The 21,190-nt window shown below is 38.0% G+C and overlaps 1 protein-coding gene across 1 annotated transcript in view; it reads right to left on the bottom strand.

The window, feature by feature from the left end:
- Positions 1-9,947: 9,947 nt before the first annotated feature.
- scarf2 (scavenger receptor class F, member 2) overlaps positions 9,948-21,190 on the bottom strand; it is a 79,333-nt gene continuing 68,090 nt past the window's right edge. The window contains exons 10-11 of the mRNA XM_061981804.1: positions 17,958-18,113; positions 9,948-13,141 (exon numbers count right to left, since the gene is read on the bottom strand). Coding sequence (XP_061837788.1) covers positions 11,928-13,141; positions 17,958-18,113 — 1,370 coding nt within the window. The 3' untranslated portion in view covers positions 9,948-11,927. The remainder of the gene's footprint in view (positions 13,142-17,957; positions 18,114-21,190) is intronic.

Genomic DNA, 21,190 nt, shown 5'->3' with positions numbered 1-21,190 from the left:
GATTACATGTCAACTGCATTTTGGTAGCCTGAGACCACAAATATTTGAAAACAGGTCTAAAAGACGATGCATTTGGAAACAAAGCTTTAACGATTGTTTATTGTAATGGAGAGATGTTGCTTATGCTACTTTGTATTGCCTATGATATGTCACACATTTACATTAGTTAAGGCTATTTCAAAGACCATTTTGTTTCTTTACAAAGTGAAATTGCCCTCTGCTGGCCTGGCATGTAGTCTACTCAGTTTTAAAGTTCTTGTAGTTTTAAAAAATCAAAATCAATAAATGCAGGCCAGGGCAGCGCCTTTTTTTGAGCCCCCCGATACACATCTTTTCAGTTTTTTATTCATGCGGAAGGATTTTAAGGATGAGGTGAAGAAAGGTAGAAATATACCACATCTTTTTTATGGCAGCAAAGTTATATTTAAGTTTGACTTTTGCAACTCATAGCACATAACTGTGGTGCGTTCAAGGACCCTTGAGTAAAGTTTGAAACAGAGGCGCCACTAGTTTTTAGTGCCGGGGGACACTCAACTCCCAGTAGATGCACTAATAATAATAACAATAACCACTATAATATTAATGTTTTATTATGATTATTATTATTATCCATTAACGATAATCTAACACGAATCATATCAAGGGAAGGGAAATTTAACATATCAATAATCATATTTAAGGGAATAATGACAGGTTGTATGCTTTATACTAAGGCTATTTTATATTAAATTTGGAGATTATTATCAAGGCTTAGTTAGGTCAGGCTGATTACAAAAATAAATACTAATTAATTACTCTGCAAAAGAAGGGAAAAAATGATGAAAAATTAATGTACATATAAATATGCAGTGCTAAAATTAATAAATGTTAACTAAATAAATAATATGTCCAAAAATCTAAGTGCAAATGGAAATACAGCTTCGCCACTTTAGTCATTATTTTTGTGCTTCAGACATTTCTCCATGACTTTAGCTCTAGACCAGGGGTCGGGAACCTTTTTGGCTGAGAGAGCCATGAAAGCCAAATATTGTAAAATGTATTTCCGTGAGAGCCATACAATATTTTTTAACACTGAATACAACGCGTGCATTTTTAAGTAAGACCAACATTTTTAGAGTATAATAAGTCTCTTATTCTTTTTAATAACATTGTTATTCTGAAGCTAACCAATAATAAAAAAAATACTTCTTATCATTAATGCGACTCTCCTGTACCCCGAAGGACAACTGGGGTTGGCTGAACAGGTGTGGTAGAAAACGGATGGATTAATTAAAATGCATGAGAATGTTTTATATTTTGAACGTTATTTTTAACACAGTGATTTTCAGCGGGATTATTCATTACTTATAGTGTTAAGCAATGTCAGCTAAGATTTATTTGAGAGCCAGATGTAGTCATCAAAAGAGCCACATGTGGCTCGCGAGCCATAGGTTCCCTACCCCTGCTCTAGACTGTTTGTCTGAAATAGTCGTTACTGCCACAAGCGGTGGTAAAGTGTATTATAACAGATATTTTTCGGCCCCCCTCTAGGGGGCGCTGTTTGGTTAAGAAAAACTGATTTAGATGTGTTAATCACACCTTTAAAAAGTCAAAAGCCTAAATAAAGTATTTTAAAAAGCTAGTTTCCACTAAATTAAGTCAATAATGAGTTGTACTAGTGTATATCAACATACAGAGTGAGTGTATGCGCGGCCATGACGTGAGGTTTAGGGTGGGGGTGGGGGGCCCTCAGGAGTCTAAGAAAAACAAATTAGTAATATTAAAGACTAATAATCAGGCCACAATCAAAATCTTGTTTCGGGCCACAACTAGCTTGGAGCCGTGATACAAAACATATTTTTCCATAGATAGGAAAAAAAAAAACGACCAAACCTTTTGTCCAAGCTTTTCTTCCTGTCACTCACAAACACAGAAGCAAACATATGTCATCCTGTATTATACTGTATAGTTATTGGGGGGAAAAAACGACCAAACCACTTTTCTCCAACCTTTTCAACAGCTTTTCTTCCTGTCACTCACAAATACCCCAGGGAAGCAGCCTGCTGGAAAAAAAGTGTCTCCAAAATTGTCACAGGACCAAACATATATCATCCTGTATTATATAGTTATGGGGGAAAAAAACGACCAAACCACTATTCTCCAACCTTTTCAAGAGCTTTTCTTCCTGTCACTCACAAACACCACAGGGAAGCAGCCTGCTGGGGAAAAAAAGTGTCTCAAAGGTTGTCACAGAAGCAAACATATATCATCCTGTATTATACAGTTATGGAAAAAAAAATGACCAAACCACTTTTCTCCAACCTTTTCAAGAGCTTTTCTTCCTGTCACTCACAACAACAACCAGGGAAGCAGCCTGCTGGGGAAAAATGTGTCTCCAAGGTTGTCACAGGAGAAAACATATATCATCCTGTATTATATAGTGATGGGAAAAAAACGACCAAACCACTTTTCTCCAACCTTTTCAAGAGCTTTTCTTCCTGTCACTCACAAACACCCCAGGGAAGCAGCCTGCTGGGAAAAAAAAGTGTCTCCAACGTTGTCACAGAAGCAAACATATATAATCCTGTATTATATAGTTATGGGAAAAAAACGACCAAACCACTTTTCTCCAACCTTTTCAAGAGCTTTTCTTCCTGTCACTCACAAACACCCCAGGGAAGCAGCCTGCTGGGATTTTTTTTTTTCTCAAAGGTTGTCACAGAAGCCAACATATATCATCTTGTATTATATAGTGATGGAAAAAAAACGACCAAACCACTTTTCTCTAACCTTTTCAAGAGCTTTTCTTCCTGTCACTCACAAACACCCCAGGGAAGCAGCATGCTGGGAAAAAAGTGTCTCCAAGGTTGTCACAGAAGCAAACATATATAAACCTGTATTATATAGTTATGGGAAAAAAACGACCAAACCACTTTTCTCCAAACTTTCCAAGAGCTTTTCTTCCTGTCACTCACAAACACCCCAGGGAAGCAGCCTGCTGGGAAAAAAAGTGTCTCCAAGGTTGACACAGAAGCACACATATGTTATCCTGTATTATATAGTTATGGGGAAAAAACGACCAAACCACTTTTCTCCAACCTTTTCGAGAGCTTTTCTTCCTGTCACTCACAAACACCCCAGGGAAGCAGCCTGCTGGGAAAAAAGTGTCTCCAAGGTTGTCACAGGAGAAAACATATATCATCCTGTATTATATAGTGATGGAAAAAAACGACCAAACCACTTTTCTCCAACATTTTCAAGATCTTTTCTTCCTGTCACTCACAAACACCCCAGGGAAGCAGCCTGCTGGGAAAAAAGTGTCTCCAAGGTTGACACAGGAGCACACATATATATCATCCTGTATTATATAGTTATGGAAAAAAACGACCAAACCACTTTTCTCCAACCTTTTCAAGAGCTTTTCTTCCTGTCACTCACAAACACCCCAGGGAAGCAGCCTGCTGGGAAAAAGGTGTCTCCAAGGTTGTCACAGGAGCAAACATATATCATCCTGTATTATATAGTGTATATAATTGTTGCATTCCCTGCATAGAGAAGAGTGTGGCAATGAAGGCAACACCATAAACGATGTATAAATAAAGCATCGTGTGTTCCTTCTTCTTGACACGTGGTTGTTTATTGCAAGACGACGCTTTGTTTAAGGTATTTTGCTTGTTTTGAACATTCCATTGCCTTCGATGCAAGTGTTACTCCGTCCGAGGTCTTAATCAAGGCTCAAGTCGCTCGTTTTGCTCACAGACATTTATTTTAGCCACGTGTTCTTCACGTTACTAAATGTACTGCTGTCAGAACTAATAAAATAAGCAAACAGAACTTACAATTAAAAAACGCATTGACTTCACAAACATATCAGAAGTACTCATACCTCATAAACCCCAAGGGAATAAAGTTTGTTTTCAATCCGAGACTCATGCTGCTTCGTTATTTCCATCACATATTAGTTGTCCCCCCCAACAACGTGACCAAACCGGAACAAAAAATATATTCCCCTCTCAATTTTACATAGGTTTGTAACAAAAATAAAGTTAACATAAAATTGCGTGAATTAACCCAAGGAAATACCTTTTGTACATTATGTGTACAATATGAACTTATATTTATTTATGTATTCTCACCAACTATGAAATTATATATCAAATATACTTGTTGGGAGTAACCTTTTTCTGTCAGGCCAGCTCCTCTCGGCTCCACAGTGCAGGAAAGTGCACCGTAGTGAGTGCTGTTGCAAAGAACTGGGTCTCAGATAAGTAGCAAGAGGTCCAACATGGCGGGACTATGGAAAGGTACTAAATAAGACGTGACAAGAAGAGAGTGGAACCTTGACCTCAAACCTCAAAGTACGAACGCACACTTAAGGTTTTAATCTTTCGGCACCACACGATTAAATTCTTTGGGGTAACAATTCGATCTTGAATCGAGAATCGATTTTTATATTTGTCTGAATACTAGATTATTTTTTAAATGATTTTAATTATTTTCTATTTATTTATCGTTTTTTTTTTAATACTAGATTTTATTTTTGTGTGCATTTTTTATTGTTTTAATCAATATATTTTATTAGTTCTTTATTTATTTATTTAAATGTTATATTTGTTTTAAGAACATATTGTTTTTTTAAATTTATTTAAAAAAATATTAATTCATTAATTTTTTCTTTCTTAGTTTATTATTTTAGATTTGTTTGAAAAGATGATTTTTAAAAATTGTTTTTCATTATTTTTATAGTTTTAAATTTATTGGATGTATGATTTTAATTTTTTTTCTATGTGTTTGAATACTAGATTTTTAAAATGTATTTGTATTATTTTTTAGTAATTACTTTTATTATCTTTATATTTGTTTGAATACAAGATTGTTTTTTAACTGATTTTAATTATTATCTATTTATTTATGTGTTATTCATGTTTGAATACGAGATTATATTTTTTGATACTAGACCGACACTTTTTTAATAACATTGGGTGTCAGTTCTGTGCATACTTGCCAACCTTGAGACCTCCAATTTCGGGAGGTGGGGGGTGGGGGGTGGGTGCGGGGGGCGTGGTTGGGGCAGGGGCGTGGTTGGGGGCGTGGTTAAGAGGGGAGGAGTATATTTACAGCTAGAATTCACCAAGTCAAGTATTTCATATATATATATATATATATATATATATATATATATATATATATATATATATATATATGTATGTGTGGGGAAAAAAAATCACAAGACTATTTAATCTCCGAGAGATGAAATAGTCTTGTGATTTTTTTTCCCCACACATACATATATTGCGCTCTACTACGGTATCGAGCACTATTTTTTGGATAACCTTATTAAGACATATATATATATATATATATATATATATATATATATATATATATATATATATATATATATATATATATATATATATATATATATATATATATATATCCCCGCGACCCTGAAGGGAATAAGCGGTAGTAAATGGATGGATGGATGGATGGATATATATATATATATATACATATATATATATATATATATATATATATATATATATATATATATATATATATATATATATATATATATATATAAAAGAAATACTTGAATTTCAGTGTTCATTTATTTACACATATACACACACATAACACTCATCTACTCATTGTTGAGTTAAGAGTTGAATTGTCTATCCTTGTTCTATTCTCTGTCACTATCTTTCTAACCATGCTGAACACCCTCTCTGATTATGCATTGCTGTGTGGCACGCACAAAAGTGCTTTCATCAAATGCACTAGATGGCAGTATTGTCCTGTTTAAGAGTGTCACAACATTGCTGTTTACGGCAGACGGACTACTTTACTGTAGACGTTCTTTATATTGTGGGAAAGCGGACTCAGGTCCGCCCGAATTTCGGGAGATTTTCGGGAGAAAATTTGTCCCGGGAGGTTTTCGGGAGAGGCGCTGAATTTCGGGAGTCTCCCGGAAAATCTGGGAGGGTTGGCAAGTATGGTTCTATGATTAACTACATTCCTCCATAACATAAATAATAGCTCTGGTAATTGTCTATATTACTTAAAAGAAAAGTGGCTTTGTTTAATAAAATTCTACCCAAACATTTGTCAAAGTGCCTGAATAGGACATATTTTGGGGGCGAAAAAAAACAAATAAGAAATGCTAATTTTTCAAATAATTTTAATCGAATAAGATTCAAAAATATTTTTTTCTCTTGGTGGAAAACACCCCTAATCTAAAATATTGGAAGCTGTTGAAATAAAAATAAAAACAACAACAAATATAAACAACATTTAGTTAGTTACTTCATTAAAAAAATACAAACTTATGAATAATTAATTTGAAGAGTTACAACATATATAATCAACTGTTTAATGTGTGAATGAACGTTAATATTTTTGTACAAGCATAATTTTTGACACAGTAGTTTATGCTGTTGTACAATCGTAATATTATTAAGACAGTAAAAAGTATCCAATAAATATTACTAATTTACTTACTGTACACATATGTCAAACTCAAGGCCAGATGTGACCCGCCACTTCATTTTATTTGGCCCTCAAAAACCTGGAAATAATATGTATCAATAAAGTTTCACATTTCTTACTAAATGTATTTTCTTTCTATTTTGGGAGAAAAAAATGTTTACTCCAGGTAATTGTAAATTAGGTTAACTTAAATATTGTGTAATTATGCAAAAATATATCATTATACATTCAAACCATTTTTAAATAGAAATAAATATTAATAATAATGATTTCAAAGCAAGTAATCCATCAAATTGTGCAATGTAAAAGTAGCAATAGATTTCATGGTAAAATTGTGAAATTTACTGTGGTTTTTACAGCATTTTTCTCCAAATGAAAAAAAACTGTATTTTTTTTTTACTGTAATAAACTGTGGTGCCGTTTTGGCATTTACAGTAATACACCGAAAAATCTACAGTTGTTGATTTGCAGTAAAAACAAACCAACAACAAACAAACTGGCAGCTCAGGTGCCAAAATGTTACTGTAAAATTGCAGTTTTTTTTACTTACTGTAAAAAAAACAAATGTAAATTCTACAGTAAAATTATGGCAACTGAGCTGCCTTTTTTTTTTTTTTTTACCATAAAAACAGCAGTACTGTTTTTCCATTTACAGTAATATACACTACATTTTGAGGTGAAATTATTGCAACTTACCATATTTTTTTAATACATTTTAGTTTAAAAAAATCTACTAATAAAATGCATTAAAAAAATTGTGCAATAATAGTATTCACTGTTAGAAGTGGCCTTCTGGGGCCAAATATAACTGCGATGTGGCCCTCAGTGAAAACGACCTTGACACCTCTGCTGTACACATACAAAGCCTCCAGTAACAAACGTGTGCGTGTCATTCAATTCACTGCACCATGAGCTCAATTTAATGAATTATTGTGACCACGAGGTGTCGCCAACAAACAAATTACCACTCCACTCAGTGTTTTTCATACCTACCATTGTTGTCCAAAACCTTCTCCAACATTCCACACGACAAAAATAATGCAAGTTATGCGCTGTGATTCCCGCTGATATCAATCCTCAAGGGTCCGATATCAGTATCGTAAGAATGAATTAACGCTGGCTGAGCAGTTTTCTCTTTATTATTCCTTTAATAACGTTGTGTTGCTGCTGTGCCGTTTGGTGTACTTTGTTAATAAACGACCAGGTGGTCACAAGTGCAAACATTTAACATAAAAATAGTGAGACCAAAACAAAGCTGTGTTGCCTTCAGGCTACAGTTAGCAATCACATGACCCCCCCCTCATCCATTCTTGTGTGCATCCTGCTTTAGTGCCGTCCCAGAATATATGCAGCGCGTGATTTAGTCCCATTACAGACTATCCACTGTTTTCTTTGTGAAACGAGCTCTTGTTCCTCGTCCGGAATGATCCTAACTAACAGTCCCCCCCTCCCCCCGGTTTGCAAGACCCGCCGTCGACTCCGGGACCCCGTGGCCCCGGACTCACAGGAAGGGGTCACATATCAAGGATGAAACAATTGGACGTTTATTGGATTATGAGTCAATATGTACTTTTTCCACTGCACAGATGTTCTGCTGTTGGAATAATATCTGCCCCCGAAGAGAAATACGGGGTCAGACCACAATGAATTAGAACCAAGGAATACTTGGGAACGTAAAACCCAAAGCCCGAGAAAATGTGCCGAGTTATTAACATCCATGCTCTGTATAGTGTTTTTTTTTCTTTATTCCAGGGAAGTAAATGAGGAAAAACCAATGTCATGACCATATACAAATATGCTAAAAACAACAAAAAAAAGGGACAAAATACACGTTACAGCTGTGTTGCAGCACTTTGAGGTCCAGATAAAGAACAGGCGGGGTCAAATTGCCACGTCATTATGACCCAAAGTTAGAGTTTTATGTACGCAATGGTGTCTTAGTGGTGCACCATCACTCCTGTGACAAGCAGGGGGGAGGTTACACACTTTCTTCCTGGTCAGGCCTTATGAGGACCCGTCATGCAATGGCCACAAACTGACAACAATCACAACAGCATCTTTACAGGATGGAATGAAAACAAATGAAAAATACGCAAAATGAGAGTATTGAGTCCACACTGACCAAAAAAAACATCTAAAGATGAATATGAAGTCGAAATATTGCAAGAAAGAAATTACCGTATTTTTTGGACTATAAGGCGCACTTAAAATCCTTTCATTTTCTCAAAAATCAACAGTGCGCCTAATGTACGGAATAATTCTGGTTGTGCTTGCCGACCTCGAAGCAATTTTATTTGGTACATGGTGTAATGATAAGTGTGACCAGTAGATGGCAGTCACACATGAGAGATACGTGTAGACTGTAATATGATGCCAAGAAACAACACCAAAATCGTAAATGTTCCATTGAAAATAAAGAACATTACACACGGCGCTCAAAAATCTATCAAAATGTTTTAGTACGACTTTGAAGCCGCACCGCTTGATGGATTGTCGGCCCATTACAGCAACCGTAGTCAGAGATACAAGTATTACTATGGTGTGTGTATAAGGACCGCAAAATGGCACTCATTAGCAGACATATTATCTGGCGTATTTGTTTCACAATATTATGCAAAACCAACTTTTCTTACCTTCTGGCACCTGCTGATGTGTATTTGAGATCTGCATAAGTCCTGAAAATTTGCACAGGTCCGCCACTGCAGTCCGTGCCGACATCGTAGTTGATAAGCTTCTTCTTTTTCTCTATCTTCTTGCTATGGGACATTCATCCTCCGCTGTTGCCATTTCTAATATAAAGTAGTGTAAAGTACTTACTTATATCTGTCAGTAGACTCGCTATGGAAGTGCTAAAAAACTACCGGTGTAGTGAGTTTACATTATTCACCCAAGGAACTTTAGTTATTAGAGAGTTCCGGTCGGACGGTTTTTCACGGGACACGGCGTTGCTGTTGTTGTTGGTTTTTTTTTAAACGGTTTATTTGCAATAGGGACGGATACAGAAACATAGATATCTGAAACAGTCATCCAATGTATGCATCATAGTGTTTGTAGCCAAGTCTAATTTACAACACTTGTGCCCAACAACAACAACACAGATCTAACATAATTAAAATAGGAAAATAAAAAGAATGAGACAAAGAGTAGTCGATAATAATGATAATAGTAATAATACAGACAAAGTGTTGCACTAGTGAGCCACAGATGAGGAGATGCTGCTCCGTTATTGATTGAAGTAAAGTCTGAATGTCATTAAAACAGTTAGCTTCATCTTTTGACACTTTTTCCACTCCCGTCCTTGCACGCTACACCGCTACAACAAAGATGACGGGGAGAAGACGCTGTCGAAGGTGGGCCACTTAAATAAGACCGCCCAACAAACGGCGCATCCTGAAGTGACTGTCAGAAAGCGACTTGAAGATGATCTGTAAAACATCATCTATGCAACATTTTGACCAAAGAACCACCATTACATGTTATGTTGACCACAAGGAAGTCTTTTATTTCTAGAAAAAAATCATAATAATATGACCCCTTTAATGCGCTTTATAATCCGGTGCGCCTTTTGTATGAAAAAAGACCTGAATAGACCCGCTCATCGGCAGCGCGCCTTATAATCCCTATGGTACGAAAAATACGATAAGTCACCAAAGAGAAAAATCCTCATAGGTCTCCTTTTAAAATACAATTTTACAACTTTTTTTCCCTTCAAAGAAATCATCAAAATATCCAGATTTTTTTTTGTTTCCTTTTCAGTGTGGCCCCAATACTCACTGTAACATAGATGAAACATGAAAGCCAGTTCATTGACAGACAAAATCACAGAGGGTCATATAAGCACAGCTTACAAAGATTGAGTAAAAAGTACACAATGTATACACGTTTTTTTTTTTTTTTACGTTTTAAAAAGCTGCAAAAAGTAACATACAAACTTGTACCTTTCAAAAAAAAAAAGAAAACACTTTCAATAAATCTATCCTTCCTGAACAATGAATTGTTTCCTCTAGAAAAAACATTCCAGTTTAAGTACCTGTAACTCCAACTTTAACACACAAACTTTTATTCGGCTTAAACTGATCCACAGTCGAGGCACACTTCTACACGCCACCGTTTAGTAGCAGCTTGTTACTTCGGCATTACCAAAGCAATCTATGTTTTTTGTTTCCGTTATTCAACACACGTCTTCAAAACAAAACACGGAGCTGAGGTTAGGTTTGAATTAAATGAGCGAAAATAAACAGTTCATATCGATATAAAGTTTGGTATCGCAGCAATTATTAGTTGATTTGAGACCCTGAGAGTGACACGACAAATTATTTTCTGGTCCAACTTGGTTTTTATGACTAAAATCAATTGAGACTGAATACATAACCAGAAACCGTGTGCTCTCTGCATTTATAGGTCAGGATTGTCTGGATAGAAAACAAGACTGATTTTCTGCTTGCTGTTGTCATGTTAAAATGCAAATTTTGTTGCTGTTTATGCTATCATAGTACCTCAGGATCCTTTACTGTAAATGTAGCTAGCAGAGGAATTAGTACCACTGAGTATTCATGAACAAGCTGATGTGTCCGACGAATGCTGCATTCCGTAAAACTGGGACTAGTTTAGACATTAGTCTAGGCCAGTGTTTTTTAACCAAAGGCTAATCACCTCTGGGATACAGTAGGTAACTCTGGATGCCTCATACTGGTCTGACAGTTTCTAAGGACAGATATTACCAGGGGCGCCGAAAAGGGGGGGTAAAGAAGACGGATTCTAGGGGCCCATGATGGAGGGGGGCCCAGAGAGGCCCCTAATGATGATGAAATTATAATACAGAAAAAATAATGACACTTTGTTGGGGGCCCTGTAAAGATTCTTTTCATGGGGCCCAAAATTCCTAGCGGTGCCCCTGGATATTACGGTCGAAGAGTAGGGCACTGAAATACTTTTCAGGCACACTTTAACGATTGAAGTTTGGACACATTGGTCTGTGGTCTAAAGGTCTGTTTCTTAACTAGAGGGCCACCAAAAAAAGCTGTGGTCCGCAATGCCCACAGTGGTACTCAGTCTTAAATGTGTCTATGGATGTTCTCAATCATCCAGGTCATTGCATTCTCAGGACTGTTCGGTTTGTCTTGGAAAAATCGACCGTAAGCGTTTTTCTTTCTTATAAAAGTTAACCCTGTTGACAAGTTAAACCTTTCTAAGAAACAACGAATGGTCCAGTTGCGAACGATTGAATGCCATTTAAATTCAAGGTAAACAAGGCTAAGAACCACAGTCTAGGCTCCCTAACTGTGTGACTGACTGAACAACCCAGTTCTCTCGAATGCAGCATAAGTCACGCTTTGTGGTTTGAGACGGATGATGAGACGTAGAGTTCTTGATCATAGCATAACTAATACACAGTCCAATGATTCGATGTTTCTCTTTTTCCGTACGGACTCAGCCAAATAGTGCGGGAAGAGCACTTACTTGACTATCTGTGGTGGCATGATGGCTGTCTTTGGTGTTTTGGTTTCTGGCGTATCCAAAGTAGCCTCCTTGCCTTTCTTCCTCGGTGGCTTTTTAATGGGAGTCTTCTTCGGTGTGGCATCCACCATTGGGTCCCCTGCCTTAGAGCCGTTCAAGTCCTGCTTTCCCGGGCTCCTGGTTTCGGGGATCCCTTGATCTGTGGTGACAGGAGCCACCATTTTCTGGAGGCTGCTGGAGGTGGGCAGTAGGGGTTTGGTAGATCCCTGCTGGTTAAAGCCAGAGGACGTGGTCCTCTTGGCTTTCTGTGGGGGTGTGGGCTTCTCCCGCGTTCCTTTGGGTGTCGAGAGTCCATTGGTCTTGGTCAGGCCCGTCCCCTCGTTCCTGTTGATGCTTTGGGTTTTCTCCTTGAGCTGAGCGGCCAGGAGTGTGGCGGCCTCAGAGTTCATATGTGGATGGATGAGCTTGGGACTCTTAGGGGGCTCTTTGGGGCTCTCCTTAGCAGTGTCGGCGCTCTTCTTCTCAGACGAAGAGCTGTGGAAGTTGCTGATCCTCCTGAGAGCGTTCTGAACCACACCGTTAATGTGCTCCATATGACTTGGACTGCTGTGCTCGTCCCCAGACTTCTTGCCTCGCTGATTGTGCTTGTTGGGCGATCCGTCGACGTCACCCTCCTGCTTCCTTTGCTGATCACAACTCTTCCCTCTCACTTTGTGCTGCTCCTCACTCTTGGCTGATACGTCACTGGAGTTTCTTTTCTTCTTCTTTGGAACGGGGAGCGCTTTCAAGCCACCCTGTCCTTGATGGTCCGGCTGGAGAGGTCCTGTCGTGCTTCCGTGGATCCAAGATACCTTTGGTTTGGTTGATGGGTCCGGTGGTCGAGGTTTAGGCTTTCCGGGAGATGGCGGTGGTTTTCCGTTGCGTTTGTACTCTGAGGTAGCTGTCTCCCCGTCCTTGGCGCTACTCTCCTCCTCCCTGGACTGCTTGGAGAGGCGAGCAATGCGAGCATAGAGGGTTGCCGTCGCAGACTCTGATCCGCTGGTAGAGCTTTCACTATCTGAAGACTTCAGCACAGGTGGATCGCTGGCGTCTGTTTTGGTGGCACCGGTGTCTTTCAGGGAGGTGTGCTCTCCGGCTTCCTCATCGTTAGGAGCTTCTGGCTTGTCTGTTTCTGGACTGGGGCTGTGCACGTCCTTGCTTTCACTCACTGATTCTGTGGCACATCACAAGGAAGTTGCATTATCAAACAAAACAAAACAAAAAAGAGACAATTGTGACCTGCTTCTCAGAAATAATGTTATCTCAGAGATCATCCTGAGTTCGTTATCCTGGTTCGCTATTACTGCTTGGAATATTGGACTTTGTCGACAAGCAGATCAAAGGCGAGGAGAATAAACTGGTAAAAGGCGGTGATGTCATCACCAGATTGCTCCAATATTGTCCCATTGTTTCCCACACATTCCTATAGTTGTGGTAGCCCGCCACATGTCAATTTATGGCCTCCACAAGTAAAGATTTTGCGATACAATGATTACAGTAAACTACGGACTATAAGCTGCTCCTTTTTTCCTACCCTGCGGCTTATAAAACGGCGCGGCTAATTGATGGATTTTTCTTCGCTGACGGCCATAAAGAAAATAGTTTTCATTAAACACATACAAAGACACTTAAATGGTGTGTTATTGTTTGTGCCATGGCGCCATCTATTGATGAGTTCGCTCACTGCAGGTGCAGCTGGGTGAAAGCCAACAAGTTTTTCTTGATGTTTAAAGCTTTGTACCGGAAGTAGAAGTGTCGTTCTGTCAACTAATTGTCTGTAGCGTTCCTACTCGCCTGTGTTCTTCATTTATCAACATAACTAAAACAATTCTTACTTACTAAACCGTTCCATGTGTGATGTCTGTAGGATTGTTTTCATGCATATTTGTACGAAGCAATCGTACTGTAATCAAGCTAATATGCAAACACGTTTACGAGTGTCTGTGTTAGTATCATTAACTTACAATGGCATTCTTTTTGTAACATGAAATGACGGAAATTAGTGTCTCCATACACACAACAACTTCATTCACTCTTAACTCTGGACTATAATCCGTTTTTCCTATGCTTTAAACCATGCGGCTTATAAAACGGCGTGGCTAATTGATAGACAGCAATAATGCTATGCTTTTTAAACAAGCAAATACACTAAATAGGTGTGTTATTGTTTGTGCAATGGCGCCATTTTTTGGACGAGTTTGCTCACTGCAGATGCTGCAATGCCCTTCTGTATGGGCTGAACTTTCAACCGGAAGTACAAGTGTCGTTCTGCCGTCTAGTCTTCCATAGCGTACCCACTCATAAAGATTCTTCATTCATCACTCCAAGCAACGTTTCTATGTTTTACAACACAACTAAAACGATTCATACTTATTAAACCGTCCCATGTGTGATGTCTGTAGGAGTGTTTTCAAGCATATTTGTACGTGCTTTCGTAATGTAATCAAGCTAAAATGCCAACATGTTTACGAGTGTCTGTGTTAGTATTATTAACTTACAATGGAATTCTGTTTGTATTGTTTCAGCTTCACAAATTCCTCAGCAAATTCACGTCAATGTGGAGTTATTGAGTCTGTTTAGCTGACTGGAGAGCTAGCTTCCGTAGCTTGTGGATCCATGACCATGACTTCTGTTTTGTTTCATCAGCTGTTTTATTGCAGTGTTACAAACACCGTTTGGAAACAATTAAAGTATGTAAATAAACATTTTTACATCATATTTAATGTACCTGTAAACGAGTTATTGAGTCTGTTTAGCTGATTGGAGAGCTAGCTTCCCCAGCGAGTGGGTCCATGACGAAGACTTCTGTTTTCTTTCATTAGCCGTTTTACTGCCGTGTGACAAACACTGATGTAAACAATTATGGTATGTAAATAAAGTGTTTTACATCATATTTAATGTACCTATAAACAAGTTATTGAGTCTGTTTAGCTGATTGGAGAGCTAGCTTCCGCAGCTGGTGGGTCTATGACCATGACTTCTGTTTTGTTTGATCAGCTGTTTTACTGCCGTGTGACAGGCACCGTTTGGCAACAATTAAGGTATGTAAATACATTTTTTTACATCATATGTAATGTACCTGTAAACGAGTTATTGAGTCTGTTTAGAGCTAGCTTCCGCATCTGGTGGGTCCATGACCATGACTTCTGTTTTGTTTGATCATCCGTTTTACTGCCCTGTTACAGACACTGTTTGGAAACAATTAAGGTCTGTAAATAAACCTTTATAAAACCTTTCTGTGTAAATAACTAATTTTGCAACATACATATCTGCGGGTAATATTCAGTTGCGGCTAATTTATGGAAAAATATATTTTCTTCTACATTTAGTTGGTGCGGCTTGTATACCGGTGCGCTATATAGTCCAGAAAATACAATACTAACCAAATATAGTGCATAAGAGGGGACCCATAAATAACTGATGAAAACTTAATTCACATACAATTATGTAGTGCTAAAATAAACTAAATTAATATCTGTGGTGTGGTTAATAAATTGCATTTTTTTTTCTCTTTCTAAAATGTAGTGGGTGTGGCTTATATCCTGGTGGGCTCTCTAGTCTGGATAATAAGCGCAATTTGGTTAAATGTGCGTGAATTGGCATAATGGCGCCATCGCACATTCCATATTGTGCAAATTATACAACCTTGGTCATGTGACCCACCTCCCATTGATTGTGTGATCGTCCTTTTATTCGTAAAAGTCTCTCGTGGATTACAAAACTAAAACCCTATTTTGCCCCCATTTTGCCTTCATGATGGAAAGAAAAAGAAAACCTGAGCCTACTGAATCCAACCAATCCAGCGCTTCCTGAATAGAAACTGATGGAAAATGTTTTTTTGTGTGTGCCAAACATCAGAGAGTCTGGATTTGAGCCACATGCTGACTTGACCGTACTCTTTCCTGTTTAGACTCCTCTCGCTCTCAGACCGAGACCCAGATGGCACACGATGAGAGGCAAAGTATCCCCGTAATAACATTCGCAGAAGTGCCTGAGTCACCGCCTCCGAGATCTTCTCACAAACACCCGTGTCAGCAACACGTGTGTTTTAGCTCATTTTGTACGTATTCACCAACTTTAACTGTAAGCATGCTATTGTTAGCAAGTTAGCAAAGTACTGTTAGCGTTTCGCTTAATTCTTTTTTAACCTTTTGTTGTTCACATCAGCGGTATTTTTTTTAAATTTGGCGAATGATACCTGTTAGCATGTCAACATTAACATGTTAGCTTTTATTTTTTTGTAGTTATATAAATATAGTCATATTTAGTTATATAAATATAGTCATATTTTGGTATTTGATGCATGCTAATGTTAGCATGCACACCGCAGAGTAATATATTTGGTCCTTGACGCAAATTACAGTTAACATTTTAGCATGCTAGCTTTTTAGCTAATTAAGCAACTCTACACCTCATTGGTTCTCCACCAATTTGAACTGCAAACATGCTATTGTTAGCAAGTTAACAAAGCACTGTTATTGCTAGTGTTTTTATTCATTTAGCTTATATTTTTCTGTAATTATTTGTTGTTTACGTCAGCGGCATTTTCTTAATTTGACGAATGATACCTGTTAGCATGTCAACATTAGCATGTTAGCTTTTTCTTTTTTTTAGGTAATTTTGTACGTATACACCTCAGTCATATTTTGGTATTTGATGCATGCTAACGTTACCATGCTGGCATTTTAAACACATTTTTGAGGTACACACCGCAGAGTAATATATTTTGGTACTTGACGCATGTTACAGTTAACATTTAGGCATGTTAGCTTTTTTAGTCAATTAAGCAACTCTACACGTCAGTGTCATGTATTTTGGTTCTTCACTAATTTTAACTGTAAACATGCTATTGTTAGCAAGTTAACAAAGCACTGTTAGCATGCTAGCGTTTTTATTCATTTAGCTTATATTGTTTTGTAATTATTTGTTGTTTACCTCAGCGGCATTTTTTTAATTTGACGAATGATACCTGTTAGCATGTCAACATTAGCATGTTAGTTTTTTTTTTGTTTTTTTTTAGTTACGGTAATTTTGTACGTATACACCACAGTCATATTTTGGTATTTCATGCATGTTAATGTTAGCATGATGGCATTTTAAACACATTTTTCAGGTACACACAGCAGAGTAATATATTTTGGTACTTGACACAAATTACAGTTAACATTTTAGCATGCTAGCTTTTTTAGCTAATTAAGCACCTTTACACCTCATTGGTTCTCCACCAATTTTAACTGTAAACATGCTATTGTTAGCAAGTTAGCAAAGCACTGCTAGCATGCTAGCATTTTTATTCATTTAGCTTATATATTTTTGTAATTATTTGTTGTTTACCTCAGCGGCATTTTTTTAATTTGATGAATGATATATGTTACCATGTTAGCTTTTTTTCTTTTTTTTTTTTAGTTAATTTTGTACATGCTGACACCTCAGTCATATTTTGATATTTGATGCATGCTAACGTTAGCATGCTGGCATTTTAAACACATTGTAAGTATGCTATTGTTAGCAAGCTATCAAAATATTGTTAGCATTTCGCTTATATTTTTTGTAACTTTTTGTCGTTCACCTAAGCAGTATTTTCTTTAATTTGACGAATGATACCTGTTAGCATGTGAACTTTTTTTTTTTTTTTAATAATTTTGTACGTATGTTGGCATTTTAAACGCATTTTTCAGGTACACACCGCAGAATAATATATTTTGGTACTTGACACATGTTACAGTTATCATTTTAATTAGCTTTTTTAGCTAATTAAGCAACTCTACACCTTAGTGTCATATCTTTTGGCATTTCACTACTGCCAACTGTAAGCATGCTATTCATAGTACTGTTAGCATGCTAGCGTTTATAGCTCATTTCGCTTAAATTTTCTGTTAATTGACGCTATCTGGCCAGCCTGCTAACTGTTAGCATTTCAGTTAGACGTTTGGATCTTTAGCTTTTCCTCACACCAAGACCCAGTGTTTATCTACTGAGCGGAGACTCACCTTCGTGGGGCACGCAGTAAACGGGGCCGTCGTCGTTGCTCTCAAAGGAGGAGAAGGACTCCTGGGAGGACCAGGAGGACGGCGAGGGCTGCTCGGCCACAGACGGGGGCTCGATGAAGCTGCAGTTGAAGTTGTGTTCGGGGTCGTGATGGGCTACTGGGGACCCACAACAAAGGCAGAAGCCCAGAGGTCAGCCAGAGGGCATGGTAGCACATTACAAGAACAACACTCTCTTGTATTGCTTGGGACTTCACAAAGAGTCCCACTTTTACAAAAGTCATCATCTTTACATTTAAACCAGTGTGGGTGGCACTGGGAGCAGGCGGGTATGGTGTCTTGCCCAAGGACACAACGGCAGTGACTAGGATGGCGGAGGTGGGGATGGAACCTGGAACTCTCAAGTTGTTGGCATGGCCACTCTACCAACTGAGCTATAACCCCCACATCAGTGTCATAAATGTTGGTATTTTACTAATGTTAACTGTATGCATGCTTTTTTAGTATGTTAGCATAGTACTGTTAGCATGCTAGTGTTTTAGCTAATTTCGCTCATATTTTTTGTTATTTTATGGGTTTTGCTTCAGCGACAAATACAAAACCCAAAACCATTGAAGTTGTCACGTTGTGTAAATGGTAAATAAAAACAGAATACAATGATTTGCAAATCCTTTTCAACTTATTTTCAATTGAATAGACTGCAAAGATATTTTTTTTTTTTGCAAATAATCATTAACTTAAAATTTAAAGGCAGCAACAATTTGCAAAAAAGTTGTCACAGGGGCATTTTTACCACTTTGTTACATGGCCTTTCCTTTTAACAACACTCAGTAAATGCTTGGGAACTGAGGACACACATTTTTGAAGCTTTTCAGGTGGAATTCTTTCCAATTCTTGCTTGATGTACAGCTTAAGTTGTTCAACAGTCCGGGGTCTCCGTTGTGGTAATTTAGGCTTCATATTGTGCCACACATTTTCAATGGAGACAGGTCTGGACTACAGGCAGGCCAGTCTAGTACCCACACTCTTTTACTATGAAGCCACGCTGTTGTAACACGTGGCTTGGCATTGTCTTGCTGAAATAAGCAGGGGTGTCCATGGTAACGTTGCTTGGATGGCAACATATGTTGCTCCAAAACCTGTATGTACCTTTCAGCATTAATGGTGCCTTCACAGATGTGTAAGTTACCCATACCTTGGGCACTAATACACCCCCATACCATCACAGATGCTGGCTTTTCAACTTTGCCCCTATAACAGTGCGGATGATTCTTGTCCTCTTTGGTCCGGAGGACACGACGTCCACAGAAAACATTTTTAATTGTGGACTCGTCAGATCACAGAACACTTTTCCACTTTGCATCAGTCCATCATAGAGGAACTCGGGCCCAGCGAAGCGTTTCTGTGTGTTGTTGATAAATGGCTTCTGCTTTGCATAGGAGAGTTTTAACTTGTACTTACAGATGTAGCGACCAACTGTAGTTACTGACAGTGGTTTTCTGAAGTGTTCCTGAGCCCATGTGGTGATATCCTTTACACACTGATGTCGCATTCTGATACAGTACCGCCTGAGGGACCGAAGGTCCGTAATATCATCTGTTATGTGCAGTGATTTCTCCAGATTCTCTAAACCTTTCGATGATATTACGGACCGTAGATGGTGAAATCCCTAAATTCCTTGCAATAGCTTGTTGAGAAATGTTGTTCTTAAACTGTTTGCTCATGCAAACAAAGTGGTGACCCTCGACCCGTCCTTGTTTGTGAATGACTGAGCATTTCATGGAAGCTGCTTTTATACCCAATCATGGCACCCACCTGTTCTCAATTAGCCTGTTCACCTGTGGGATGTTCCAAATAAGTGTTTGATGAGCATTCCTCAACTTCCTCAGTCTTTTTTGCCATTTGAGACAGCTTTTTTGAAACATGTTGCAGGCATCAGATTCCAAATGAGCTAACATTTGCAAAAAATAACAACGTTTACCAGTTCGAACGTTAAATATCTTGTTTTTGCAGTCTATTCAATTGAATATAAGTTGAAAAGGATTTGCAAATCATTGTATTCTGTTTTTATTTACCATTTACACAACGTGACAACTTCACTGATTTTGGGTTTTGTCATTTGACGAATGACACCTCTTAACGTAAATATGTTAGTTTTTTTTCTTTTTAAACTAATTTTGTAGGTATACACCTCAGTCATAGTTTGGTAATTGATGCATGCAAGCATTTTAAACACATTTTTCAGGTACACACATCAAAGTAGTATATTTTGGTACTTGACGCAAATTACAGTTAACATTTTAGCATGCTAGCTTTTTTTTTTAGCTAATTCAGCAGTGTCATATATTTTGGTACTTCACCAATACTAACTGTATGCTTTCTATTTTTAGTGTGTTACCATAGCACTGTCAGCGTGATATGTTCTTAGCTCATTTCGCTCACCAATACTTCACATGCTAACAACTTCCTCACAGGTTATCAGTCAACTTGTGTGGCAATGTTATGGAGCGCCAACACAACACCACCAAGCCAGCTCTTTGTTGCACTGACACGTCTTCCAGACTGCATGAGACAGCGAAGGATACATTAGTGCTTTGAAGAAGTGAATATATGATGCACATGTGTCATTTTTATTCATGAGCAGCAACACAAGTAACTCATTTATTTCCCAGTCAGATGAAAGTAAAGAGGAAGTCTCGGCCTTTTCTTATCATTGTCGAGCAGCTGGAATTAATGCAAACATGCCTCACATCACCACGCGTCTGTACAGTAGAACCACCCCTTTTCCTTGGGCTTTATATATATATATATATATATATATATATATATATATATATATATATATATAGCCAATTGTTTATGCACTATTGACTAAGGTTGCCCCGATACCAATATTTTACCAAAATGTATTTCGATACTTTTCTAAATAAAGGGGACCACAAAAATGGCATTATTGGCTTTATTTGAACAAGAAATCTTACAATTCTTAAAGTTAAAGTACCAATGATTGTCTCACACACACACACTAGGTGTGGCGAAATTATTCTCTGCATTTGACCCATCACCCTTGATCACCCCCTGGGAGGTGAGGGGAGCAGTGAGCAGCAGTGGTGGCCGCGCTCGGGAATCATTTGTGGTGATTTAACACCCAATTCCAACCCTTGATGCTGAGCGCCAAGCAAGGAGGTGACGGGTACCATTTTTATAGTCTTTGATATGACTCGGCCGGGGTTTGA

Source organism: Nerophis lumbriciformis, linkage group LG24 (genome assembly GCF_033978685.3).
Source record: "Nerophis lumbriciformis linkage group LG24, RoL_Nlum_v2.1, whole genome shotgun sequence".
NCBI lineage: Eukaryota > Metazoa > Chordata > Actinopteri > Syngnathiformes > Syngnathidae > Nerophis > Nerophis lumbriciformis.
The sequence above is the reverse complement of the archived record's forward strand: the minus strand, read 5'-3'. Positions and strand labels throughout refer to the sequence as shown.